The 26,154-nt window shown below is 52.0% G+C and overlaps 3 protein-coding genes across 3 annotated transcripts; all 3 read right to left on the bottom strand.

Annotated features, from left to right (window-relative positions):
• Positions 1-70: 70 nt before the first annotated feature.
• RPL10A (ribosomal protein L10a) lies at positions 71-2,977 on the bottom strand. The gene is made up of 6 exons (XM_029944383.1): positions 2,701-2,977; positions 2,266-2,340; positions 2,094-2,174; positions 1,590-1,738; positions 599-771; positions 71-275 (listed from the first exon to the last, which is right to left on the bottom strand). Exons 1-6 carry the CDS (start codon positions 2,751-2,753, stop codon positions 105-107), a joined length of 702 nt encoding a protein of 233 aa, XP_029800243.1. The 5' UTR covers positions 2,754-2,977; the 3' UTR covers positions 71-104.
• Positions 2,978-3,724: 747 nt separating this feature from the next.
• On the bottom strand, positions 3,725-13,774 carry FANCE (FA complementation group E). The gene is made up of 10 exons (XM_029944382.1): positions 13,306-13,774; positions 10,658-11,291; positions 10,040-10,084; positions 9,690-9,749; positions 9,250-9,393; positions 8,774-8,897; positions 8,490-8,568; positions 7,086-7,152; positions 5,466-5,591; positions 3,725-4,214 (listed from the first exon to the last, which is right to left on the bottom strand). Exons 1-10 carry the CDS (start codon positions 13,647-13,649, stop codon positions 4,113-4,115), a joined length of 1,725 nt encoding a protein of 574 aa, XP_029800242.1. The 5' UTR covers positions 13,650-13,774; the 3' UTR covers positions 3,725-4,112.
• A 2,400-nt stretch (positions 13,775-16,174) lies between these two features.
• LOC115295854 (E3 ubiquitin-protein ligase makorin-1-like) lies at positions 16,175-25,181 on the bottom strand. The gene is made up of 8 exons (XM_029944146.1): positions 24,428-25,181; positions 21,850-21,969; positions 21,435-21,667; positions 19,228-19,334; positions 18,854-19,026; positions 18,652-18,765; positions 16,806-16,950; positions 16,175-16,569 (listed from the first exon to the last, which is right to left on the bottom strand). Exons 1-8 carry the CDS (start codon positions 24,496-24,498, stop codon positions 16,432-16,434), a joined length of 1,101 nt encoding a protein of 366 aa, XP_029800006.1. The 5' UTR covers positions 24,499-25,181; the 3' UTR covers positions 16,175-16,431.
• Between the last annotated feature and the right edge of the window lie 973 nt (positions 25,182-26,154).

Below are 26,154 nucleotides of genomic sequence, written 5' to 3'. Positions count from 1 at the left end.
CACAGTGCTCTGGCACAATGCCAGCGCACAGAGCACTCCCTCTCCCTTAGTCACAAAGGCAGACAGGTGGTGGTAGGTAGCACTAGGGTTTATTAAGCTGTGCCTTAGTACAGGCGCTGGGGCTTGCCCATGGTGCTCTTGATGTACAAAGCCCGGACATTCTGCCAATTCTTCTTGAGCAATGATACCAGGAAATTTACAGCTAAGTGGATGTTGTACACAAGCTCATCATCTGTCATCTTCACGTGGCCAACAGCAACTGCCAGACACAGCACCTGTGGGAAAAGTCAATCAGGTCGGTGGCTAGATGCATCCGAGTAAGAGAGTAGGCACATCTACAAGCCAGATGGTCCAATTTGCCCTCCAGTCACTAATAAACATACTGTGACCCCAGGCCAGGAAGACTAGGGCTGGTGAGAAGCTTCAACCTTGCTCAATGACTGTCACACGTCCTAAGTATCCACAGAAACGTAAATCAGGGCTCCCATTTAGAGAATTCAGAGTTCAGAAAAAATAAATGAAAATTTATTAAAAAATTTCGGGACTGGTGGTACCATCACAACAGCTTAACCTATGCAACCCAGTCAGACCTCCTTACCTTCTTCATCTGAAATTTGATAGTGGACTTCACTTCATCCACTTTGGCCACCATGTTCTCATTGTGGGTCAGCAAGGAGGGGAACTTGCCAGCCTTATTGAGGCCAGGGCCCAGGATTCGTGGGATCTGCTTGATCAGAGATTCGGAAGCCAAAAAGGCATCATACTTCTTGGCTGGTAAAAAGAAGCCATTGGATGCTTAGGACCCGGCCCCTGAAGGCAACTGCCAACCAACCGCAGAAGTGGCCTCTAACCATCCCCTCTGGTCCTCTCTCCACACACCAAGTCTTTAATCCTCTCACTCCAGTTTCTCTATCCTGTTGGCCTTTTCCTGGTCCAACATTCACATGAAATCTGGTCAGAACCCCAGGCTGACCCACTCTTAAGTTTCAATAAAGAAAATACACATTCTTGTTAAGACTTAAGTTCAAATTCTGCCTCCTACTTTCTAGTTACATGGTAACTAGGGCACTGATTTCCTATCTGTAAAATGCTTACACCACAAAGGATAAAGATGAAAAAAGAAATCAGAGCTTTAGATAGACCTCCTTATTCAAAACATACCAGCACTTGACTAAGAAAACATAAAACGGAATCTTTAAAAGGTTAAAAATGACCACAAGCCAACTAACCACAGCAGATCCTTTCCTTCACCATTCTATCCCCTCTTCCATAGTTTTAAAAATCCAAGTTGGGGGGCGGGGCGGGCACCTGGGTGGCTCAGTCATGAGCTCCTGGTTCAGGAGTTCAGCTTCCTCAGGTCATGAGCTCCTGGTTCAGGAGTTCAAGCCCCACATTGGGCTCTCGCTGTGAGCGCAGAGCCCACTTTGGATCTTCCCTTTCCCTGCCTGCGCCTCCCCTGTGTTCCCACTTGTTCTCAAAAATAAACATTAAAAAAAAACAACAACACCCCACAAATGGAAATGCCACTTTTGGACCATTCCCATGGGAACTGTCTGCCCAAACACAAAACCATGCCGAGGCACACTCACCCAGCTTCTTGACTAATTTTTTATTCTTGTTGAGTTTCTTCAGCGCCTCAATGTCCATGTGGGGAATATCCACAGCCTTGGCCTCGTCACAGTGCTGCTGGTCCCCCAGAACACATACGGAGAACTTGGGGCGGGGAGTGGACTTAAGCCTGTGTTTTGGGGGACAGAACAGGTCAAACCCAGCCTGGGACTCCAAGGGCAGGTGAAGGGGTCTGGGATCGCTGCAGCCACTGAGCCTTACCCAGAAGATCCACATTCACCAACAACTAGTCTGGCTTCTCAAACTAGCCGGCAGGCTTGGCCAAGGCCTCCCCACGCCTCCCCTCTTGTTTTAAGACCCAGGGTGGGGGTCCGTCCAGCCACGCCTGCCCGGAACAGGGGGTCTGAACTACCCAAGCGCGTCAGTGCCGCACGTGCCCGCCGCCTCAAGCTCAACCGGGAGCCCGAAGGCAGGCGACGGGCGCGGGGGCACGGAGAGCTGGGTGGGATCAGAACGGTGCCAACCTGACGGTGCCAGAGAAGCGTTTGTCCTTCTGAGGGTCATAGTTCTTCAAGCTGATCTGCAGCTCCACCGTCTCCAAAAACCTTAGAGAAGGAAACAAAGTTAGCCAGCCGCCCGCGACTGCCCAAGCCACCGCGCTCCGGGCCCGCCCTCCCCGCGGCCACGCGCGCTTACTTCCTGCGCTTGCGCTGGTTCCCGTGCAGGACTTCCCGCACCGCCTCGTACAGGGTGTCGCGGGAGACTTTGCTGCTGCAAGACAGAAGCAAGACGAGCGCTCAGGACCCGGGAGGCGCCGATCAACGCCCTCGGCGTAGTCCGAGGCCTCCGGGTTCAAAACCGGGGAATGGCTTACGACGCACACCCACGGTTCTTCGGACACCAAATCGGGAGCTTTGGGTTCGATAAAGATGGAAGCCGGGAGGAACTACCCTCCTAGCGGCCGGGCCGGGCGCGCGAACTCGAACGCCGGGCCTGCAGGGCGGCATCCGGCAAGAAATGCCCCCCAGCGAAGCGCAGGCAAGGATCCCCCCGATTCAGCCCGCAACTCTCTCCCCACCAGGGTGTGAGGGGGCGCAGATGGGAGCGGATGGCTGCGCAACTGACACTGACCTCATGTTGCCGCACACCGCAGTAGCAGGAAAAGAGTAATGCGAGTCGCGCATGCGCTCAAATAAGGCTCCGGTTCTCGCGAGATGCAGCTTTCCTCCTGGAGCTCGGCGGCCGAAACACGCGATCCCGGGGAGCGTCACCGTCTGTGGCCGCTGGAGGGCGCTGCCGCGCGTTGCACAGCTAGAGCGGCTCGAAGACCAGGGGACAGATTCCGCGGTCCTTGGGCCCCCCGTGGCCCCCGAATTCTTGTTCGGGCCAGCTACTGCCAGGCGTTTAAGACGCTATTACTGGGCACCGCACCGTACTGGCCGCTGAGAGTGTGCTACTGCCCCGTGTTTGTCCCTCCAACCTTTTCTGCCCACTTCCTCCTGCCGTCCACAGGTCTCAAAAGCAGGCTTTGCTCCCGACCGCTCCCTCACCATCTTGCTCTGGGGCTCAGGGCTTCAGAGGACGTTGTGAGAAGGGAAATGTCACCAAATTTCGGTTCCTGGCCCCTCAAAGCCTGCAGCGGGGAAGAGCTGGGAAGGTGCTGTAATGAATGTTCACTTCATAGCTGACTCAATGTCATCATAATATTGACTATGGACAGGTGCCTCCCTAGCTAACACCGACAAACACGCCCATCACTGCACACCCCTTTCTGCTCCTTCCTCTGTCCAACCGGCCCCATCCTCATTTCTGCCCACAGAAATCCCAGAAGCCCTACAGACTCCCCCTCAAAAGCCTTCTCCACCTCCAGACTGAGCTGCCTCTACCTTCACGGCCAATTCCCGGGGGGTCAGTGTGCCCTTCACCTCTTCAACAGACAGCTCTGATAGGGCTGACGTGAGTGGCATCACACCTTCGCACAGAAGGGGAATGAATGAACTTGAGAACTCTGTCACCTTCCCCTCACAGAGTATTTCAGCAGGAAAAGGATGCCCCTTGTCACTGAGTAGGTGGGTGGCAGCGTGTGTTAGTTTCCAACAAACACCCAGAGTCGATAGGAAGGCAGACACTGCTTCGAATAAGACATTAAACTTACTGCTTTTGATTAAATATCTGCTTTTTAATAAATTATTATCCAAGTCACAAAGAATACAGAGGGTCGTAACATACACTTGAGCATAAGATATTTGTGCTGAGCACACCGGTCATCCCAGGGCTCCTGAAGCATCATTCATCTATTCTGGGTCTGCTTTGACTCTGAGGGCTATCAGAAAGTTTCTGTTCCTGCAACCTGAAGGAAAAGCGACAAGGAGTGAGCCCATCCAACCCCCCTAGCCCAGGACCCTGCCTGCTGGCTGGAAGGCCAAGATCACCAGGCTCGGCCTTTCCCTCCAGGCAAGGGGTCAGGGAGAGGTACTGAGGGCAGATGCATCCTTCAGGAAGCTGGTGAGGGAGCCCCAGCAGTACGGGCCCTTGGCGGATGGTCAGGGAGCCAGACGTCTCAGGGCGGCTTGCAGAGACTTCCTCAGGAAAGTGGTGTTGAGCTCTAGGGCTGTGGCCAGGCCCAGCCTCTGGACCTCAGTGATCTGGGGAAGAAGGAGGAATCATTATGGGGACTCCAGCAGCCGATCCCTTTCCCCTCTGCCCCTTGGCACTGTTTAGGAAGGAGAGAGGAATCTAGGACATAAGGACAATGGAGGAGATATCTAAACCCACTTTCTACTATGATTAAGCAAGGTCTTCGGGTTCCAGTGGACCAGGGGTCAGATGTTAACTGAACAACTTACTAGGTCAGCCACATTAAAAAAAAAAATGTTTAGGGGCACCTGGGTGCACCAGGGTCTCCAGTGGGTCCAGGAGCCCCCAAAATTGTGCATAAGATGCGTGTTCCTCTTTTCATTTTTCTGGAAGGATCAATAGCTTTCATCAAATCATCAGATGGGCCTGTGACGCCCCCGAATAGCTAAAGCGCCAATAGCCAAGGATGCCTGGCCTTCAAGATAAACTCCATGCTCCTCATCATAACCTACAGGGTCCTCCCTAAGATGGCGAGCCTGGCCTGGCAATGTGGGTCTCAATTTCCTCATCTGTAAAATGGAGCTAATAATGGCACGTTTTCATTGGGCTAACATATGTTTTGCTTATGTTATAAGCAAAGAGTTTAGAGCACTGCCTAAATGGAGCAGGGGCTATGCAGTATTAGCCCTCAGTGTTTTAAATGTTTTTTTAATGTTTTATTTATTTTTGATACAGAGAGAGGCAGAGCATGAGAGGGGGAGGGGCAGAGAGAGGGAGACACAGAACCGGAAGCAGGCTCCAGGCTCTGAGCTAGCTGTCAGCACAGAGCCCGACGCGAGGCTCGAACCCACGAACGTGAGATCTGACCTGAGCCGAAGCCGGAGGCTTAACCGACTGAGCCACCCAGGCGCCCCTAGCCCTCAGTGTTTTAACTCTAGTCTCGAACCTCACCCCAACCACCATCCACTCTTGTGTTCTTAGGCTGCAGCCACAGCGAACTATCCATAGACTATCCTACAGTGATCTGGTTATTACTGCTCTCCTGCCTCACTAGCCTGGCACCGGTGGAGAGTGCCAGGTCAAGGATGGGGACTGCATCCTGGTCACTATTCATTCCCCAATGCCCCACATGACATCTGGCCCACAGCGGTGTTGCTGGATGAATGAACTCCCAAGCAGTCTCATTCCTCAGTCCTCGGCTTGAATCGTAGTTTCCGTGGCTAATACTCGGGGTGTCTTCCCCGGCAAACATCTAGATGTACACCCTCGCGGCACAGTCAGAGCATCGGGACCAGCCTCGTGGCCCTGCCAATACTCACATCCGCCTGGTACTTGGTCAGCACTGTCAGCATGAGCTTGGCATAGGCCACGGACGTGGCGGCCACTGACCCCTCTTTGCAGAGCTTCTCCATCAACACACTGAACTTCTCAGGGGTCATCTCCACCTGCACATGTTGGGAGACGGGACAGAACAGGAAAGGGCCCTGGATTCAACTCCCAACTCTACCACTTCCTGACTAGGTAACCCTGGGCAGGCCACTTAACCACATGAAGCCTCTGTTTCCGCATCTGTAAAATGGGGTTCATGATATCTATCCCTAAAGATGGTGAAAAGGATTAAATGAGACAGTGCATATAAAGCCCGGCATAGAGGTCTTGGCCAGGCTTGGCGGCTGCAGGTATAAAGGAGTGAGGAGTCCCAAGGGATACAGCCAGCATAATAACAGTAGCTCTCAGTAATGTCATCAATCCTTATTATGCATCCGGCACTGTTCCGAGCACTTTACACCAATTATCCATTTCAACTTCACCCCAGCCGCGGGTGGTAGGTACTGTCATCAGTTCCATTTTGTAGATAAGGAAACTGAGGCATAAAGTGGTCAAGCCAACTCCCTAAGTTATAAACAAATGAAGTAGAACTTCAGGCAGTTATATGGGAAAATCTCCAAAATTGGGGCGCCTGGGTGGCTCAGTCGGTTAAGCATCCGGCTTTGGCTCAGGTCATGATCTCACAGTTCGCAGGTTCGAGTCCCATGTTGGGCTCTGTGCTGACAGCTAGCTCAGAGCCTGGAGCCTGCTTCAGATTCTGTATCTCCCTCTCTCTCTGACCCTCTCCTGCTCACACTATCTCTCTCTGTTTCTCAAAAATAAATAAAAAACATTATAAAAAATTTAAAAAAAAAAGAGGAAACTCCCCCCCCTCCAGAAAAAGAAAAAGAAAAATTGCCAAAATATACGTCAAGTTAAAAAAGCAGAGTCCAGAGAACTGAGCTTGGTGTGTCACTTAAACACATGTCCGTACACAGAAAACCAGCTCTGGGAGGGCCCCCGGGACTGGCAACCCTGACTAGCCCTGCAGAGGGGAACCTGGATGGCTGGGGGAATATTTTTCACCATATCCTTTGAGCTTTAAAATTTGTGAACCAACGGGGCACCCGGGGGGCTCAGTCGGTTAAACGTCTGATTTCAGCTCAGGTCATGATCTCGTGGTCTGTGAGTTCAAGCCCCATGTCAGGCTCTGCCCTGACAGCTCGGAGCCTGGAACCTGCTTCGGATTCTGTGTCTCCCACTCTCTCTGCCCCTCCCCGACTCGTGCTCTGTCTCTCTCTGTCTCAAAAATAAATAAACATTAAAAAAAATTTTTTTTAATTTGTGAACAAATAATCTATAACCTATTCAAAAATAAAACTAAATTTACACACAAACACATCAAAAAGTCCCTCCCCAAGGCCACACAGCTAGGAAGAGGCAGGGCTGGAACTTACCAGGCAGTCAGCTTTCTGCTACCAGCCTTTCCAGCCCCAGGACTCCCCCGCTGTCAGGGGGCACCTGTTTTGCTTGCCCGTCCACCACTGGAGGGATCAGAAACCAGGAGCCCCACACCCGGCCACAGCACCGCAGCACTCCTCAGTCCACCCTTCCCCAGGCAGCCTGCTTACCTGCCGTTCCAGGAGTGACTGCAACACCAGGAACACCTCCTCTTTCCAGGGCAGCTCCAAGATCTGTCTGCAAAATGCAGAGGCCCCGGTGAGACCGGTCCACGCGTGGGAATCCACTGCTCCTACTCCAAGGCAGGGCCAGGCCCTGGAGACAGCCAAGATTCCCAGCTAACCAAAGAAGGACTCAGAGCCCCTGCTGCTGGCGGCCATTCAGCAGCCAGACATACTTGGTGCTGGGAAGGCTCCAGCCCGAGACTTCTGGAAGGGACGGTGAAGGGTTTGGCGTGAGCAGGTACAAAGGTTCCCTGAAAAATAAGCAGGAGTGGAGAGTGCATCCCGGGAACAAAAGGTGTGGATGAGGCAGGGGTGCAGTGAGATGATACCCAGGAGGCTTTCTAGAGAAGGCGGCCTGCCCTGCAGAGGCGTCCCACGGCAGGTCCACCCCTGTGCTTCCTGTCCTACTGCTCGGTCCCCTGCTTTCGTGCAAAGGCAGCGCGTCACATCGAAACAGTGTGGCTTCGTGGGTGCACGGTCTTGAGTCAGATCCCAGGCTTTACCACTGGCTGGCTGGGTGACCTTGGCCACGTCCCTCAACTACTCTGAGCGTCATTTTTCCATCTCTATGGTGGCAAGAGCACCGACCTCACGGGACTGCATGAAGACTGAGATAACGAATCTACAAAGCACAGAGAACGTACTGGATAAGAGGTGGCTGATGTGGTTTTTCGGGTTGCCCCCTTCTCATGTTGCAGTTAGCGTTTTATATTTCACATTCTTGTCCAATGGGGTCTTAGCGACCCATTGTCCTTACACGTCTGGATCAGGACTCCCCAAGTTTAATACCCAAACCCGACATCAATTTAATAACAATCTTTGAGCACTAACTAGGGGCCAAGTACTGTGCCGAGTTCTATGTGCATTACCATGTTTGATAGCTAGAAAAATCCCACGGAACAAGTACCGTCCTCATTTTCACATGAGGAAACAAGGGCTCAGAGAGATGAAGTAACCTGTTTGGATGCAGCCAAGGCAAGGTGGAGACGTGCAATCCTGTCTGTCTGACCCCAGAGCCAACGCTCTTAACCACGGTGCCATGTTCCAACTCTGCAGTGCACTATGCAGGAGCAGGGACTGCCAGCCTCTTCTCTGCCCTCTCTGCCTTGGCAGCGGCATGAAAGGAGGAGACCTTGGCTTTGGGAAGGTTCACGGGATGGCAACTGGCACGAGCCCATGGGAGGGAGGCACAGGCCAGTCTCAGGCAACAGCGAGAGGGGGCATCTGCTGTGCAGCTGCCTGCCTTTCGGGCACAGCGCCTGGTACCCAGCCAGCTCCAGTCCCAGAATGCCGCGAGCCGGCCTGGCCGGTGGGAGGAGGCGGGGGCAGCACAGAGGCCGGCACACTCACCCCAGCATTAGAACCTGTGTGTCTGGCTCCAGGGCCTCGTCCTTCATAAGGCAGCAGAGTAACTCTGTTTGAGCTGGACCTGGGTAGGGGACAGCAGGGGAGGATGTCTGGGAGGAAATGGCAGGAGAGGATGGAACAGAAGGCCTGGCTCATAGGGGGCATCGTCAGGGAAGCAGCAGGTAACTTTACTGACTGAATATGCAACTGCCAGGGCCACCCTGGAGTGAAGGGTGCTGGGAACAGAGAGGGGAGAGTCACTGGGTCAGGGCTGGTTCCAGAATTACCAGTTCCTGGGGTCTGGAGCACGGGGCCAAGAAGGGTTCTGCAGACAGGATAGGCATACTTGGCACAGAAGGAGGTGAGGGCAGTCATGAGCAGGCGGGAGGCTGAGGAGGTCAGAGACAGAATCTAGAGCCAGAGGGGAGGAAAATTTCATTCACTCCTTTCTTCTTCCCATAATAAATGCTTATCAGACATGTTTTTAGATGGTGACAGACGTTACAAAGAAAAAACAAAGGCTTTTTAATCTAGAACTCACATGGGAAGACACAAAGCTCCCTTCCCCAGCTCTCAAATCCCTTCAGCTTCTGGAAGGGTCTGGGGCCACCAGGGAGGACTGAGATGCCATGCGGAGAGATGGCCTGGAGGTGTGTGCCCTTCTCGTGCCCCAGGCAGCCTTGGGAACCCCCTCTCCCAAGCACACCCTTCTGCGGGCTCACATTCTCTCCCCCATTGTCCCAATGTATCCCAGTGCACCTACCCGTCTGAGAAAGAGGCTCTTGGTCAGAATGGTGGCATTGCTGAGGCTAAGATCTGGGGAGAGGGACAGAAGCCAGGTGCAGAATTGCAGGAGAGCTGCGTCCGAGAGCTGTGGGAGCTGCAGCCGCGCACACAGCAGCTCCACCTGGCGAGTAGGAGGGAAGCAGAGACACTTGGTCAGCCGCTGCTCAAGCCAGCTGGGCAGCGGAATGGGTAGGGCAAGGACACACCAAGGTAAGGCAAGGCAGGGAGAGCGGCCCTATGCTGAGGAGCCAAGGGCTAAAAAGAAGCACACAGGGTGACCCCTGCCCAAGAGACCAAAAAACCCAATAAATTCGCCTCTCCGAAGTCCCACACGAGGCCAGGAAACACAGACTTACATGGAAAAAGACTGGGGCGAGGGCACGTACTTTGGGGGCCAGGCCGTCTTCCTGGACTCACCTGGCTCGGACTGCATTCGTGGAGAAACTGTAGCTCCACCGGAGGGGCGCCCTCCAAGCCCTGGAAAGGCAGATGCCACGTTAGGGCTGGCAGGGCCCTGGGTGACAAGTCAGAGGCCACCCCTTTGTCTGGCACAGCGGGTGGGTGAGGGCCCTGGATTCTACCAGAGGAGAGGGACTGCTCTGGGGTTAGATGACATAGCTGTACTTGGGCCAAGAAGAGCCCCTGCAGCGACGGTCCTCAGACCTTCACTCTGACCCTCGCCGTCCAAACAGCCTGTGCTCCCTTGGGCATGGCTGAGGTCCAGGCAGAAGGTGGGAGAAGGGCAATGGTGAGCAGGGGCCAGTTACCTCCCCAGAGGTCTTGAGCAGCTGCTGCAGCCTGGGAACCTGGTCCTGCAGAGGAGAACCCCATCACTGCCGAGTCCCTACCAGCGCAGCTGGCCCCTAGCCCAGCCCTAGTTCCCTCTCCAGAGAAGGCTCCGGGTCAGTGGGAGCTAGGGGGCAAAGATGATTCATGAAGACCAAAAACACAAAGCCTACCACTGAAAAGTACTTAAGAACTCCAAGTAGACATGGCCCATGGGAATCCAGCTGTCTAGATTTGTCCTCTCTGCAACCACCCTAATGGGGCAGACCCAGGCCTTGGGTTGGGAGGACAGGCTGGACACTGGCACGGTCCCATCCCCCATCAGATAGCTCCGGAGCTTCCCTTCCTGCCTGGCACCCTTTACCCTCATGTTGTACATCATTAGGCCAAAGGTTCCCCACCTCCAGTAACTAACTTCCTTCCTACCTCGTCCTCAGAGTCTGTGGAGCAGAGACTATATTCTCTTAACCCCACGACCAACCCCTTGCTCTATGGACCACAGTTATAGTTGGAAAATAGTCTGCCAACTAGCGTTTGCCCTGGATAAACCCCCCCACTCTTGGAGGATCCCTCTAAGCCCAGGCTCCCCACTCTTGTACCTGGATAGCTTTGGGCAGCTCCAAATTCTCAGCGAGGCCCTTGGCATCCTCCAGACTCTGGCCAGCCACACTGGGCTCAGTCTCACTGGGCTCAGCCCCGACAGGCTGGTTCTTAATGGGCGATGCACCTTTTCCATCTGCCAGGGATTCCAAAGATTCACGCTTGCATCTCTCCTCCTCATGACCTTCTTCTTCCCTTTGCAAACATCGGAACCTTTTGGGGGCCCTCTCCTCCTCAGGCCCAGCAGGGTCTTCCTCTGGCCCCTTTCTGCGTTTCCCAGGCCGCTGGGGGTCCTCCTCCTCCTCCTCCTCTTCTTCCTCTCCGGGATCTGGAGCCTGGGGCAATTTCAGCCTCCTGTCTCCGGGACCTAGCCTCCTACACAGGCCTTGGAGCTGTCCCCGACAGCTTCTAGACAGTGGGGATGCTCCCGTAGTCAACACCCCACCGTCCAGATCCCTTTGAAGCATTTCCCCCAGGGCCCGGAGCCAGGCGTCAGGGTTGGGGCTTTGGTCTTGCCGTGCAATCCGCAGAACAGACAGTAGTCCGCTTTCAGGCAGCGCCGGCCAAACGGCCATCAGCAGGGCCATCAGGTTCCTCTGGCATAACCGGGGCAACCGCAGCAGCAGCGGTTTCCTGGGTGGCAGGAGGACAAGCAGTCAGGAGCGTCTTGTGGGGAGGAGCACAGGGCAGACTGCGTAGAGCTACAGGTTAGATGGCAACGGACAGACAGGGTGGCTTGGAGGCAGTACCTAAGTGCGTGTGGATGGAGGGGGACGGCTGGCATTCCACACGCATTCACTGAGCGTGTATCTTACATTGTTGTTAAGCCAGCTTGAGGGGTGCCTGGGTGGCTCAGTCGGTTAAGCATCCGACTTCGGCTCAGGTCATGGTCTCACGGTTTGTGGGTTCGAGCCCTGCATCAGGTTCTGTGCTGACAGCTCGCTCAGAGCCTGGAGCCTGCTTCAGATTCTGTATCTCCCTCTCTGTCTGACCCTTCCCTGCTCATGCTGTCTCTCTCCCTCTCTAAAATAAATAAACAGTAAAAAACAATTTTTTTTAAGCCAGCTTGGGTTCATTTTACTAAACAGCCAAAAGTTCTCTGAACTATTCAATATTTTTAAAAAATTGAGCATGTATTCATGTATTCTATGCTAGGCTCTGCTCTTTGACATCTCCTAGTTCAGCTCAAAAATTCACGTTGAAACCTACTCTATAAAAGATCCACGCTTGTTTTACGTAACAAAAAAAGTCCCTTCCCAAACTTTACATAAAAATAATACTCCAGGGCTGCCTGGCTGACTCAGGCAGTCGAACAGGTGACTCTTTTTCTTTTTTTTTTTAATTTTGTAAAAAGATTTCATTTATTTACTTAAGTAAAGTCTACACCCAACTGTCTATGAAACTTTGCAGGGCTGCTTATCACTGTACACAAGGGGCACCTGGGATGTGGGAAAGAGGGAAAAAATCTGACTTTTTATTTTTGTGAAAAACACAAAGTGAGAGAGATAACCAAAAGTTAAAAAGATGGTCAATTTGGGGCACCTGGGTGGCTCAGTCAGTTAAGCATCCAACTTCAGCTCAGGTCATGATCTCACAGTGCGTGGGTTTGAGTCCCGAGTTGGGCTCTGTGCTGACAGCTCAGAGCCTGGAGCCTGCTTCAGATTCTGTGTCTCCCTCTCTGACCCTCCCCTGCCCGTGCTATCTCTCACTGTCTCTCAAAAATAAATAAAAAACATTAAGGAAAAAAAAGAAAGTTCGACATTATAAAGGCACTCCAACAGAAGTCCTTTCTGTCACCACATTATAAATTTTTGTATACCTTGTAATTGTGCATTACTTTTTAAAAAGTTTTATTTATTTATTTGGAGGGGGGTGGTGGACAGAGAGAGGGAGAGAATCCCAAGCAGGCTCCACCAAGTCAGCACAAAGCGGGATAGGGGGCTGGATCCCATAAAACCACCAGACCATGACATGAGTCCAATTCAAGAGTCAGAGGCTGAACTGATGAGCCACTCAGGGACCCCTTGGGCATTATTTTTACACTCGTGTACACTTCGAAATACATGAGTACGCTACGCTGGAGGTATGAGTTCCATTTCTTTAGAGATGGGAGTCTGCGATCAGAATCTATTTGAGCCCACTGGCTTTTTAAAAAAATGGTTTTTAATGGGTTTTTGGTTTTTATTTTGTTTTGTTGAGAGAGCGAGCAAGCGAGCATGGGGAGAAGGGCAGAGAGAGGGAGACACAGAATCCGAAGCAGACTCCAGGCCCTGATCTGTCAGCACAGAACCCGAGTTGGCCTGGAACTCAGAAGCCACCACTAGATTATGACCTGACTCGAGCATAAGGAGCATAAGCGGGACGCTCACTCAGCTGAGTCCCCAGGCGCCCAGAGCCCTCTGCTGGCTTCTAATCATCATTTACCATCAGCCGAAGGCCTGTGTTCCAGGCAGGTTTGCGGCTCGGGCGGTCACCCAACAGGGTCTCAAAAAAGGCCTGTCGGATGCCCCAGTCTACAGGGTGCGTGGCAGAAACGCCCGGCCGCGGGGAACTAATTAACCTCTCCGGGTTTCCGTCTCATCTAGAAAAGTGGGCGGGCGCCAGCTTTGGAGGATGAAACGCCGCGCCCCTCGACCAGACGACTTACAGCTCAAGGCGACAGTCCGGGCCCTCCACGACGGGCTCCTCCTGGCACAGCGCCTCGAGGACGTGGCCCCAGCCGAAGGGCTCCCCGCCGCGACTGCCCAGCGCCCGCAGCAGACCCAGGCCGCGCCGCGCCCCGTCCGGCCCCGCCTGCAGCGCCTGCAGCAGGAGCCGGGCTGGGGCGTCCAGGTGCGCCCAGGGGACCGACCCCGAGCTCTCAGCCGGGGCGGGTGCAGCCTCCGAGGCTGCCAGGCCCGGGACCCGGGTGCTGCGCCGGCTGCCGATCTGGTTGGCCTCAGCCTCGACAACTGGGGAAAGGGAGCAGGACCCCGGCGCCTGCTCCGACATAGCGGCAAGTCTCCGCCTGAAACTGCCACATGCCCGGCTCCGCGCTCGGAGACGCACTCTTGAGCCCCGCCCGCCGTAGCCTGCAAGTTTCGCGCGCAATGTTAGATAAGCACCGAGCGGGTGTGGCTAGGGGCGGGGCCGGACGTGGAGCTAGGGGCCCCGGCAGGCCGGAAGGGGCGAGGCTAGCTGTGGTCCAGGCCTGAGAGTCGGGGAGCGGAGTAAGAGGGCGGGAGAAAGGCCCAGCGAGATTCGCGGATGGGGCGGGGCCGCAGGGAGGGCAGGGCCACAATGTGAGAATTCGCTGGTAGGAGGGGTCATGCAGGAGATAGTGGAGTGGGGCGGGGCTTGGTGGAGGGGTGGATCCTTGCCTGCGGACCTACCCCTTCCTCCAAGCTCCTTGAAGTAGGAGGGCGGGAGGTGGGGTGCTAATTGGAATGTCAGGGATCTTGTTCTTTTAATATGTATATTTTTATTTTTGAGGAAGAGAGACAGAGAGGGAGCTAGGCAGGAACAGAGAAACAGGGAGACACAGAATCGGAAGCAGGCTCCAGGCTGTCACACAGCCCCCCAACGCGGGGCTTGAACCCACCAACTGTAGGATCATGACCTGCACTAAAGTCCAACGCTTAACTGACTGAGCCACCCAGGAGCCCTAGGAATCCTATTGTTCTTCAGGATCCAAGCATCGTTTATCTGGTGTCCATGCTATGTGTAGATCACAAACTTTGCAATAGGATTTGATCACCGTTTACCAACCCACCTTGATGTCTCCTCTTCCACAGGCCATCAACTGCCATCATTGGGGTTTGAGTCCTCTAGAAATATTTGATGCACAAGCATCCCTGAGAATGGGGTGGTTGTAAAACCTAAAACTATATGGCCAAAGGCCTTGCTGTGACGGTCCTCACAAAGTCCAAGAAGCCGACTTGCTCTGGTTGTTTACCAGGAGCAGGGAGTGGCTTCACCTCCCATCGTTTCAGTTTTAAGGAAATTTGCTGGAAGAGGCAGGCTTCTAGTGAAGTGGGGAATCACTACAGAGGAAAAGAATAAAGAGAGAGGGGAGAAGAGCTCCACAGCACCCCACAACCCCCACTTTGGGTTCCAGTTTGTATTTACCATTCTCCGAGCTTCTGCAGTTGACACACAACATCCATTCATTCAATAACTCTTTGCTGAGCACCTAGGGCTGGGGTTTCAGGAAACAAACACCTTCTTCTCATTGTTGCTGACACTCCAGTGAGGAGAGACAACTAATAAATAAGTAGTAGAATGTTTGAGTGCTTTCAAGAAAAATATAGCAGGGAAGCAGGGGGAGAGGGGAGGTAAACTTAAATAGGCAAGATGAACCTGAAAGAGTTAAGGGAGCAAGCCAGGTAGAGATCTGTGGGGAGATCGTTTCATGCAGAGGGAGCAGCACATGCTAAGGCCCCGAGGCATAAGCATGGCTGGAGCAGAATGTACTTGGAGAGTAATCAGGGAAGAGATCAGAGAGGTAACTGGGCCAGATCTTGTGAGGCCTTAAGGTCAGAGAGGACTTAGGTTTTCACTCTAAGTAGTATGGTAAGCATAGGAATATTAGGTTTGTCTATTTCTTAAGTAATCTTACACCCAATATGGGTCTTGAACTCATGGCCTTGAGATCAAGAGTTGCACATTCTACCACCTGAGCTGGACAGGCAGGCATGGTAATAGTATGGTAAGCCATTGGAATATTGTAAGCTGGATCTGATTTTCATGGGAGCCAAATTTTTGTTTTTTTCAAAATAATTTCAAGGGAGCTATTGGGAAAGACTAAGGAGTATCTCTTAGATAGTGACTGCTTGGCAGAACCGCAACAGAAGGAGTTCATGCAGCCACCTCTGTCTCAGGTTAGCTGTTCTAACTTCATAGGAGATGTTTTTGGTCTTCAAATGACCGGCTGTTGGAGGGACTGGCCCTGACAAGTAGTGGGTAAGATCAGGAATGCTAAATAGCCTTCAGTGACTTGCTACCAGTTCTACCCTGTGGTGGTGGCTCTGGTTCATGCCCACAAGGTCTGCATGCTAACCAATGAGAAGGAGAGTGGAGAGAAACGTTCTAAGCATGGTTCAAGAACTTTCAGGGGCACCTGGGTGGCTCTGTCGGTTAAGCATCCGGCTTCGGCTCAGGTCATGATCTTGTAGCTTGGTGGATTCGAGCCCAGCATCACACTCTGTGCTGACAGCTCAGAGCCTGGGCCTGTTTCACATTCTGTGTCCCCCTCTCTCTGCCCCTCCCCGCCATCTCTCCCCCGCCCCCAACAACAATACAAAATTCTAAAAAACAAAAAAACAAAAAAAACTTTCATTGGACCCATGATGTCATTACTATTTTTATAATACTAAAATGTTATTTGCCATTTCCCCTCTCTTATTCTTATGAGCATAAAGTGAAGTCTTCCAGAGGCTAAGTGACGGGTGATACTACAACAGAATGAATGCAGAAACACCCCTTGGTTTAGGGGTAGGGCATCGGGCTAGGAGCAGACGCTCTTTAGACACCAGCAGTAATGACTTAGATGCATTTTATTGGGTTTTGTCCAGAATCCTACAAAAAGCAACATTAAAAACCATGTCCCTGGCAAGAGAGTGAACACTTCGTCTTCCCCGAGTGCCCCCCACCTCTTCCCCTGTTCCCTCCCTGTGTCAGTACGAGCTTCCTGGGCATGGAGGACTTGTTATTTTCACCCCCCACCAAGCCCAGAAAGGGAAAAGACCTACCACCTAGCAACCCCCTGCCCCTTGGCCCCACATGTTGATCCTGGTCACAGAAGGCAAAGGTAAGAATTATTGGTATCCAGTAAGAGTTCTGAACCCCAGAAGGCCATGGCCAGGGCACAGTCCACGAAGAATGCTTCGTCCTCCTGCTCGGTGCCCCCTTGGAACCCTGTTGGGCCCGGCACCTGGGAGTAAAGAGAGAAATCGATGAAAACCTGTCAGCTTCAGCCCCATTGCCCCAGGAACAAGAGAATCAAGGCTGACACATAAGGTTGGGCAGGTTGTAGGTAGCACAAAGTTGCCCCCTCCAAGCAGGCACCACTATTCTTGTGGGCTTCATGTATAGGTCTTACATTTGTCTCAGACATTTGTTATAAACAGGACAAACAGCCTCCCTGTCCCACATTCCTGCTGTTACCACCTCACTCCCAGAGGTCAGCTGCATACTCTCAGTCCAGGGAGAATCAGAGGTCAGGGCTTTATCCGGTAGCTGGTGCAGGTAAATACAATCCGACTTGAAGGGGCAGCGGCCATTCCCCTGCATGAAGAACCGACATCGGATCTGGCTAGGAGAGGACAGAAGGAGAGAAGCCCGTTGCCTTCAAGCCCCGTTGCCTCAGGAACAAGGAGCTCCCGAGGCGGACACGCAAGACTGGGCCGGTCGAGGCAGCACAAAGGCACCACTTGTAAGCTGCTACTGCCATCATCATCGACAGGGTAGATTTTACAGATATTACAACTACTTTCCAGCAGATGGCAGTCAAGTGCCTTAAGGGGCTTTCTCGAGGTCTCACAAAGTCCATTGGGGCTCACAGTGACCCTGGGCATCTCTTTTCCTTCTTTGAACTAAGTTTCAACAATACCACCAAAAAATGATAATCCTAAAATGTGTCTCTGCCACCAAGTTAGGATAGTTCTGAGGACTGGGCTTATGATCAGATAATTGCTAGCTAATGAAATGAAATGGATGCTCTTTCTCTTCCTCCTCCTCCTCCTATTTACCCAAACCTGGCATCAGGACCCCCTCCATCTGGAGAGCCTACAAAACCTCCACACGCAGCCCATCTACATCCCCATCAGCTTTCCTCCCTGCACCCTCGTGTGACAGTGACAGTCCTGGGACCACCTATGTTGAAAATATTAGGCATCTTAAATCTTCCTTCTAACCTCATGGTCGGTTGGCCACTTCCTCTCAATACCCACCCCCATTCCTTCCAGTAGGAACTAGGAGTCAGAATGCCTGGCTTCGAACCCGACTTTCTCACTTAAGTCATACAGACCATGCCTCAGTTTCTTCTTCTGTAGCGTGAGCATCATAAGATGCCCTACTTCTCAGAGTTTATAATGTGCAAAGTCTGTCATACGTAACAAGTCCTTTACCTACATTATGTCCTCTCCTACCCGGGCCTGGATACTCCCTTCTGGCTTAGACAATTTCGAATGACTCCCGACCGGTACTCCAGATGCCAGTGTCTCCCCACTTTGACCCGTCTCTGCCTGGAGCGCTCTTAGTTTTCTCCTCCTGAGGAGCCCAGCTCAAACACTGCCTCCTCTGGGAGACTCACCCAAGAGTGGGGACTCTGGTGATCCAGGTCCTGTAGTTCCCAGCAAAATCGGATGCCTTCTCAACAAGGTCGAAAGTCTCACAAGTCGAGATAAGACCTTTTTTTTTTAAATCCCACTCTTTATCCAAATAGGCTTTGCATATGTAGCATATAATAAACCTTTGGGGTTATTTGGGGTTATTTTAACCCTTTGGGTTAAGTTAAGAACGTGAGATTGTAGTGGATTCCAGATCTGGATGTATGCCCACCCTCCACAAGAGATTAAAACCTCCTGATCTCGAAGAGCGGCCTTTTGGTCTCTTTCTCAGAGACCCCCTGTTGTCAAAGATCATCCACGCAAACAACATTCATATCAATTCACCTCCTTGCTTTAAAAAAAAACAAACAAAAAAAACCAGAAGTAAGAACCAAGCAGGATTTCTCACGGTGCTGAGAAAACCAGAGTCGCTCTGCATTGACCTTGAGCCAGGCTGGAAGAGAAACTTGGGCTTGATCTGCTGCTGCTGTCTCGGTCACTCATCATTATTTACTAGGCTTTCTGAAATTGTGGAAATAGCTCACATCCTCATGTGCCATCTCTATCACTCTGAACTTCTAGGATTTGGGGGATCCCAGGCTGGAAACCAAGGCTGAGCCGGAATGCAGCAGAGGCCGTCTTCCCCTCTTCTCTAACCTGGGTCATGGTCCCCCGGCCAGTCTCACCTGGTCCGAGCCTTGAAGCTCCTGATGAGTTGCTCCTTCTCAGCCCCCTTGCTCACCCAGAACTTGTGGGGGATGATGTAGCTGGAATGGACACGGCACTGGGGACAGGCCCTGCTGAGGTGGGGGGAACAGTCACAAGCCCTCGCCTCTCTGAGGAGCCTCCCTCCCTCCCTCCCTCCCAGCCAGCCCCCCAGACACTGACTTGATGACCGCCAGCGGGAAGCTCTGCTGGCTTTTCCGCCAGGCGCGCAGGCAGCCCAGGCAGTGGGCGTGGGTGCAGTTGGGCAGGATGCCGAAGATCCGCTCTGCCTCTGGCTTGTCCCACACCTTGTCCATGCAGATGCCACACACGACGTCCCGACTGTCCTGCTCCCTCTGTGGCCACACACAGGGTGAGGGCACATCCACCCCCCACCCCCAACGCACGCGCACACACACACACACACACACACACACACACACACACACACACTGCCGTCCCAAACACAGCCCAGGGACCATATAGCCCTCCTCCAGCTGGCCTGGGCACCTCAGAGGTCCAGCATGGCATCCTCTGCCCCGCCCCTCCCCCGCTACCTGCTGCAGCTCCAGGTCCAGGCTCTGAAGCGGGGCCATGAGCTCCTGGACAGGGTCTGACTTAGGCTGAGGCTCCTGGGAGTAGCTGTGATTGTCTTCAGCAGCTGCTGGGAAAAACTGGATCCATTCATTCATTTACTCATTCGTGCAACAACTACTGAGTGCCTGCTGCACCCAGGGCTCTATGGGCTCGCAAAGTCCTGCCCCCACGAAGTTCGGAGTCCAGTCAGAAGTGTAAGTCTCTAACTCTTAAATATAAACGGCAGAGAAGGAGGAGGCGTTGTGGGAGGGGGATGGGCTAAATGGGTAAGGGGCTTAGGGAATCTACTGCTGAAATCATTGCTGCACCATGTGCTAACTAACTTGGATGTAAATTATGAAAAGTTATAGTTACAGAAAAAAGAAAAAAAGCGTAAGTCTCTAACACAACCATTTATAACTATGCTGTCTAACACAGCAGCCGCTGGTCGCATGTGGTTGTTGAGCACCTGAAATGCAGCTAGTCTGAACTGAGACTTTGAAGACTTCGTACCAGAAAAGACTCAAAAATATTCTATTAATGACTTTGTATATTGATTACATGTTGGGATGATTTTGGATATATAATTTTTGATATATTGGGTTAAATAGAGTATTAAAATTAAATTTCACCTGTTGCATTTTACTATTTTGTTTTGCGGTCAAATGCTCTACCCCTGAGCTATACCCCCACCTGCATTTTACTTTTTTAATGTGGCTCCTGGAAAAATGTAAATTGCAGGGGTGCCTGGGTGGCTCAGTCCTTTAAGCGTTCTGACTTTTGATTTCAGCTCGAGTCATGATCTCATGGGTTTGTGATTTGAGCAAGGCCTGTGTCAGGCTCTGTGCTGATAGCACGAAAACTGCTTGGGATCCTCTCTCTCCCCACCTCTCCCTCTCTCTCAAACATTAAAAAAACTATTTTAAAGAAGAAAATGTAAATTGCATATGTGAATTTCAACCACTTTAGAAACAGCAGGGCACTTCCTCAAAATATTAACCATGGAATTCCTATACAATCCAGCAATTCTACGTCTAGGTGTGTACCCAAGAAATGACATACACGGCCACACAAAAACTTGTATACATGCCTGCTTACGGGAACATTATCATTCATAATAGCCCAAAAAAACCCAAAACAATGCAAAGGGCCATCAACTGATGAATTAATAAAATGAAATGTATTTTCATACAACCGAACAGAATTCCGCCATAAAAGGAATGAAGTACTGATCCGTGCTACAACATGGATGGACCCAGGAAATGTGAAGCTACGTCCAAGAAGCCAGACACAGAGGGCTGTATAGGGGATTCCGTTTATATGAAATGTCCAGAACGGGCAAATCCATAGATAGAAAGTGGAGAGGTGGTTTCCAGGGGCAGGGAGGAGTAGGGGAAGGGGAGTAACTGGCTAATGGGTTTCCTTTTGGGGTGAGGAAAATCTTCTAAAATTAGGTAGCGGTAACGTGGTAATATACTGTATTAAATCTTTTTTTTTTTTTTTAATGAGAGAGAGAGACAGAGAGATCAAGCAGGGAAGAGACAGAGAGAGAAGAAGGGAGAGAGAATCCCAAGCAGGCAGAGCCTGATGCAGGGCTCCTTCCCACGAACTGTGATCATGACCTGAGCTGAGATCAAGAGTTGGTCGCTTAACCAACGGAGGCACTCAGGCACCCCTGAATATACTATGTGACATCAGATTGTATACTTTAAAATGGTGGATTTGTGAATTATATCTCACTAAGGTAGTTAAAAAATTATATATGTGACTTGTGTTTCCACTGGACAGCACTGAATTAGAGCAAGAATTTAAAAAAGAACTGCTAACATTTAGTGTTTACTCTGCGCTGGGTACTGTGTGCTCGGCACATCACAGTTTTGAGCTCACTGCACCCTCACAAGACCCTGTGAGACAGGAACTGTGATCACTGAGGGCACGAAGGTCCAGAGAGGTTAAGTGACTTATCCAAGATTACAGAGCCACTCAGTGGTGGAGCATTTGAAACAAGGTGGTTTGACTCCACAGCATCCATGACATTCTGCTTCTAGAACACAGACAACAGAGCTGGAGGGAAGTTTCCCTCTAGCTGGGAATCTTGAGGCAGGAAAAAGGTAACAGGAGAGAAAAAAGCTCAAGACAGCACAGGACCCTGGTCTCAGATCCCACTTGGGCCCACCTGATGACTCACATGATGGTGACAGGGACTTCCAGGAACTGCCACCAACCTCCTCAGCCTTGCCGGCCAACCCTGCCAGGCCAGGCTTCGTGCCCCAGCAGGAGCAAGCCACAGCCACAGACGGCAGGTAGGTGGGCTCGGAGCCCCTGCGGGTCAGCCTCAGCCAGGGTCCTGGCAGGGGGACACGTGGCTCAGAGTGGCGCCGGCCCCATTCCAGGTGGCCAGGGGGCTGAGGGTGCTGATAGCTGCAGAGGGAAAGAGAAGAGTGAGGAGACGTGGATAGACCCGCCAGGGCTCGGAGGGAGCTCAGCCTAGAATTCGGAATGGAGCGGGGAGAAGGGGCTTTGGGAAGCTTCGTGGTCCATGCAGGGATGACCCCTCCTGTGCCCCCCACCCTACTCCCCATTCGAGGACAAGGGCTGCTCACCTGCACTGATCCCCATGGAGGCAGAAGCCTCGCTGGAAGTATCTGCAGACCTGGGACGCCCTCCTGTCTTGAGTGAAGTTGCAGCTCAACCCCCAGCGACAGGCCCCTGGGGCAAATGTCCTAAGAGATTATCTGAGTCATGCCCAGCCCCCTTTCAGTTCCTGCCTTTGGGACCCTTACAGAGAGAGGCTGTAGGATAGCTGAACACAGGCTCTGGAGTGGGTCCTGTGTTCAGATCCTGGCCCCCTGGGTGGGTACCTCAAACTTTCCTAAAGCTTGGTTTCCTCACTCTTTAATTTTTAAAACATTTATTCATTTTTTGAGAGACAGAGAGATAGAGTGTGAGTGAGGGAGGGTCAGAGAGAGAGGGAGACACAGAATCGGAAGCAGGCTCCAGGCTCTGAGCTGTCAGCACAGAGCCTGATTTGGGGCTCAAAATCATGAACCACGAGATCACAACCTGAGCTGAAGTTGGACACTTAACCAACTGAGCCACCCAGGTGCCCCTAAAGTATTTGTTTTATTTTAAAGTGGAACTATTCGTAATACTTAAGAGATGATCATCTTTTGCAACAATTTACATTATGACGTCAACCAGTAGGGAACTTGAAGTGTGGAGGGGACATGCAATTTTCCAAATCTCTTTTAGGAGGTTTGTGGAAAGATGCCTAGTCTGCTAGGTTTCTGGTCCCAATTACAATGTTCGGGGAGTAAACATGAAAAGGCTGGGCTGGGCTAGGGACCACACCAGTGGGTGATAACCAAAGTTCGGCAGAGTTGGGGAGCGGGGAGGTGGGGAGGAGAGAGTCACCATGGAAGGGGGGTGATCCTAGAGCAGGAGCCAGTAACCCTCAGAGGAAGGGCTTGCGGGTCTCCTCGTCAACAATGGAAGCCTCCAGAAGGGGGGATGTGCTGGGAAAGATTTGCCTTTCTCTAAAGACCACCAGTGAGGCCAGCCTCAGGAGTGCCAAGACAGGGGCCACCCAACTAACTCCTTCGTAGAGGCTCAGTGACAAGGGGTCTCCAACCACATCCACAGGGGGCTTCAGCCCCTTTGATGAGCCTCAAGAAAAGGCAGGGCTAGGAGCTTTGTGATCAAACTCGTTTGAGGAGCTCGTCCTATATTTTTCAGAGCCGTGATACATCGCTTACTGTATGTGAACATGTTAAAGGCTCTGGCAAGCCTGCGAAGGAACCTGTTCAATTTAACCCAGCCTTGCTTAAACCTGTTTTTTTTTTTTTAAGCTTTTTAACATTTATTCCTTTTTGAGAGACAGTGCAATCGGAAGAGGACCAGAGAGGGAATCACAGAATCTGACCCAGGCTCCAGGCTGTCTGAGCTGTCAGCACAGAGCCTGATGTGGGTCTCGAACCCATAAACCACGAGATCATGACCTGAGCTGAAGTCGGACACTTAACCGACTGAGCCACCCAGGCGCCCCGTATAAACCTGTTTTTATTGAGATTTGTTTAGGCCCTCCCACACTCTTAACGTACTGATGAACCACATTTTGTTTGTGGAAATGTCAAATTAGTTCCTTGAATCCTCAAAAGAAGCCTTAAAAGTGAGGAGTCATTGTTTTGTTTTTGAAAGCTGAGGCCCAGAGAAGTAAAGTAACTGGCCTGGGCCTTGGGAAAAACCCAGGTGCCCTCGCTCAGCCCAATTATTCTCTCAGTAACCAAGAGTGCTGGTCAGGGGTGAGGGCTGCCTGCTTTGGGAAATGTCTCAGGTCAAGTCCTGAGGCCAAGGGAGGGACAGAGCAGCAGGAGGCCACAGGTAATCCAGGCCTGGGGAGGCAGCCAAAGGGGCTCAGTGTGTGGGGTGCTGGAGCAGCAGACCTCTGAGTGGTGAGCCTGGGGAATCAGGACGGCCCTGTGGAGGGCTGGGAACAGGCGGAGGGACTGAGGAATATAGGGTGCCCCTGACTGGGGTTTTTAACTTAGTCTTGGCTGCCACGTTCCTGGCCCTGCCCAAAGCTCAGGAAGGAACTGATAATCTCCTTTGGTAAACATCCATGCCCCCCTCTTGCTACCCGGCTGCCTTTCTTCCCAGCCTGGGAAAAACACTTCCCTCTGTGACCCTCAGATCTGCAAGTGTTCCATCCAAAGAAGGACTCTCTAATGGTGCAATGTTCGCAGCCCTGATAGGTTTCCATTTACATGTTTATGAGCGCCTGGCTTCATGCTAAGTTCTAGGGCTAGAGAGGTGACCAGGGCGTTGGATCTCACTGCAGGGAGCTATTGGGTACTCATGGGCAGAGAGACCTTTGCTGGGTGGAAGAGAAAGAAGGCAAGTGGGGGAACACCTGTCCTAAATGATCAGCCCCTGCGCTGGCCCTGACTCGGCTGCGCAGCCTCGGTATGCCTTTTCTCCTCTCTGGTCTCAGGCTCCTCCTCTGGACTATGAGGGCACGGGAAATGATCTCTAGACCCTTCCAACATTGGGGTGGGGGCAAGGAAACCCCTCCTCCTCCTAATGCACCCCAAATTCTTAGAGACTGGGCTTTCAAGGGCCAGGCCGAACCTCAAAGGCTCTTCTCCCACCTTCCCTGGGTACCCCTGAGGCCCATACCCCTACCTGCATGGCCGCTGGGAGTGGGGGCTGCTCTCTCTACCATGGCCGCTGCCATCTGACTTCACTCTGTCCATTGCAGCTGTAGCCGCTAGCGAGCATCAAGCAGGCCTGCTCCGATGCTCCTTTATCCCTCCCTCTCCAGGCAGGGCCCAAAGGAGGAGGGGCTCCACAGCCAGGCCTGCCCCTTCCCTCGGCCCGGGCCTCCCTCCCCCAACTCCGGCCACATAAACGCCACATGCAGAGCTGAGGTTGGTGGAGAAATCAGGGTGCGCTGGGAGCCTTTGGAGCCTTCAGGAGAGGGTGTAAGCCAGGCATGGGGTACAAGGAGGCCTGTTCCAGAGGGGTATGTACTGGACAGATTCAAGAGGCTCTGGGGACTTGCCTCCAGATCAAGATGGTCTTTCTATAAAAAGCCACTGTGGCCTGGTCTGTTTGCCATTGAAGCCAGTTTGCTATCCTGATCCTAAGAAATTAGAAGAGTGTCAGTGCCTCAGAAAGGGCTACCATGAGACATGGCAGGAGGGGGCTTGCCCAAGCCATTATCCAGTGGGGGCACCCTGAATTGGATGATAGTAAATCGGCCAAGCGGAGCCTCTCTCTTGGGCAGTGTAAAGGTCTGGTGGGTTCATAGCCTGCAGAGGGAAGAACAAAAGGCTGGGCCCATTGAGGATACGGAGATAGGGGAAGGGGGACTATGAGCTTTAAGAGTCTTTCCCTTCCCATTCTATTTCTTTTATTTTTTTTAAGTAATCCGTACACCCAATGTGGGGCTCGAACACTAAATCCCAAGGTCAAGAATTGCATGCTCCACTGACTGAGCCAGCCAGGCACCCCTCTGGTTCTATTTCTTTCTTCTTTTTTTAAATTTTTAAATGTTTACTTATTTTTGAGAAAGAGAAAGAAAAAGTGAGAGTGGGGAAGGGGCAGAAGGAGAGGGGGACAGAGGATCCAAAGCGGGCTCTGCACTGACAGCCGAGAACCCAGCACGGGCTGAAACCCATGCACTGTGAGAAGATGACCTGAGATGAAGCTGGGCGCTCAACTGACTGGGGCACCCAGGTGCCCCTAGTTCTATTTCCAATGCCCCCTCAAGTCCCATCTGATACCCCCTTAACTCCTCCAAAGCCCTTGCTCTCTCCGCTAGATTGCACTGCCCTGGGTGGGAGAGAAGTTTAAAAAGACCAAATGAACGGAATTCACTTAAAAGTTAAAGGAGAGGGCGCCTGGGTGGCTCAGGCGGGTTAGCATCTCACTCTTGATTTCAGCTCAGGTCATGATCTCACGGTTCATGGGTTCGAGCCACTGATAGCACAGAATCTGCTTGAGATTTTCTCTCTCTCTCTCTCTCTCTCTCTCTCTCTCTCTCTCTCTCTCCTGTCCCTCTGCCCTTCCCCTGCTCTCCCTCTCAAAATTTAAATTTAAAAATTTCTTATGTCTATCAGTAAACTGAGAGCTTAGACTGGGAACCCAATAGTCTTGGATATCTGTGTCATTTCTTTTACTTTTGCTGGATCAAAATTATAAGACCACTGCTCTAACTACTGAACTATGGGAGCCCATTTTGGATAAAATTGTTTTTTTAAGTTTTTATTTTAATTTCACTCAGCACACAGTGTGATATTAGTTTCAGGTGTACAATATATTGACTCAACACTTCCATACAATACTCATCACAGCGGCCTCCTTAATTCCCATCACCTGTTTCACCATCTCCCCACCCCCCTCCCCTC

The sequence above is a fragment of the Suricata suricatta genome, chromosome 7, assembly GCF_006229205.1.
Source record: "Suricata suricatta isolate VVHF042 chromosome 7, meerkat_22Aug2017_6uvM2_HiC, whole genome shotgun sequence".
Lineage (NCBI taxonomy): Eukaryota > Metazoa > Chordata > Mammalia > Carnivora > Herpestidae > Suricata > Suricata suricatta.
This window is presented reverse-complemented; position numbering and strand designations above follow the sequence as displayed.

Bases quoted from the DNA above. Each gene is read 5' to 3' on its own strand.
- RPL10A (XM_029944383.1), bottom strand. From the start codon at position 2,753: ATGCGCGACTCGCATTACTCTTTTCCTGCTACTGCGGTGTGCGGCAAC. The intron at 1,739-2,093 runs GTTGGCACCGTT...CCCAAAACACAG, and splicing joins CGCTTCTCTGGCACCGTCAG to GCTTAAGTCCACTCCCCGCC. The intron at 772-1,589 runs GTGAGTGTGCCT...TCTTTTTACCAG, and splicing joins AAAATTAGTCAAGAAGCTGG to CCAAGAAGTATGATGCCTTT.
- FANCE (XM_029944382.1), bottom strand. From the start codon at position 13,649: ATGTCGGAGCAGGCGCCGGGGTCCTGCTCCCTTTCCCCAGTTGTCGAG. The intron at 11,292-13,305 runs GTAAGTCGTCTG...CCTGCCACCCAG, and splicing joins CCGGACTGTCGCCTTGAGCT to GAAACCGCTGCTGCTGCGGT. The intron at 5,592-7,085 runs GTAAGCAGGCTG...CAACATGTGCAG, and splicing joins AGTCACTCCTGGAACGGCAG to GTGGAGATGACCCCTGAGAA.
- LOC115295854 (XM_029944146.1), bottom strand. From the start codon at position 24,498: ATGGACAGAGTGAAGTCAGATGGCAGCGGCCATGGTAGAGAGAGCAGC. The intron at 16,951-18,651 runs GTGAGACTGGCC...GTCCTCTCCTAG, and splicing joins AGCTTCAAGGCTCGGACCAG to CCAGATCCGATGTCGGTTCT. The intron at 16,570-16,805 runs GTGGTAACAGCA...CTTTACTCCCAG, and splicing joins AGCTGACCTCTGGGAGTGAG to GTGCCGGGCCCAACAGGGTT.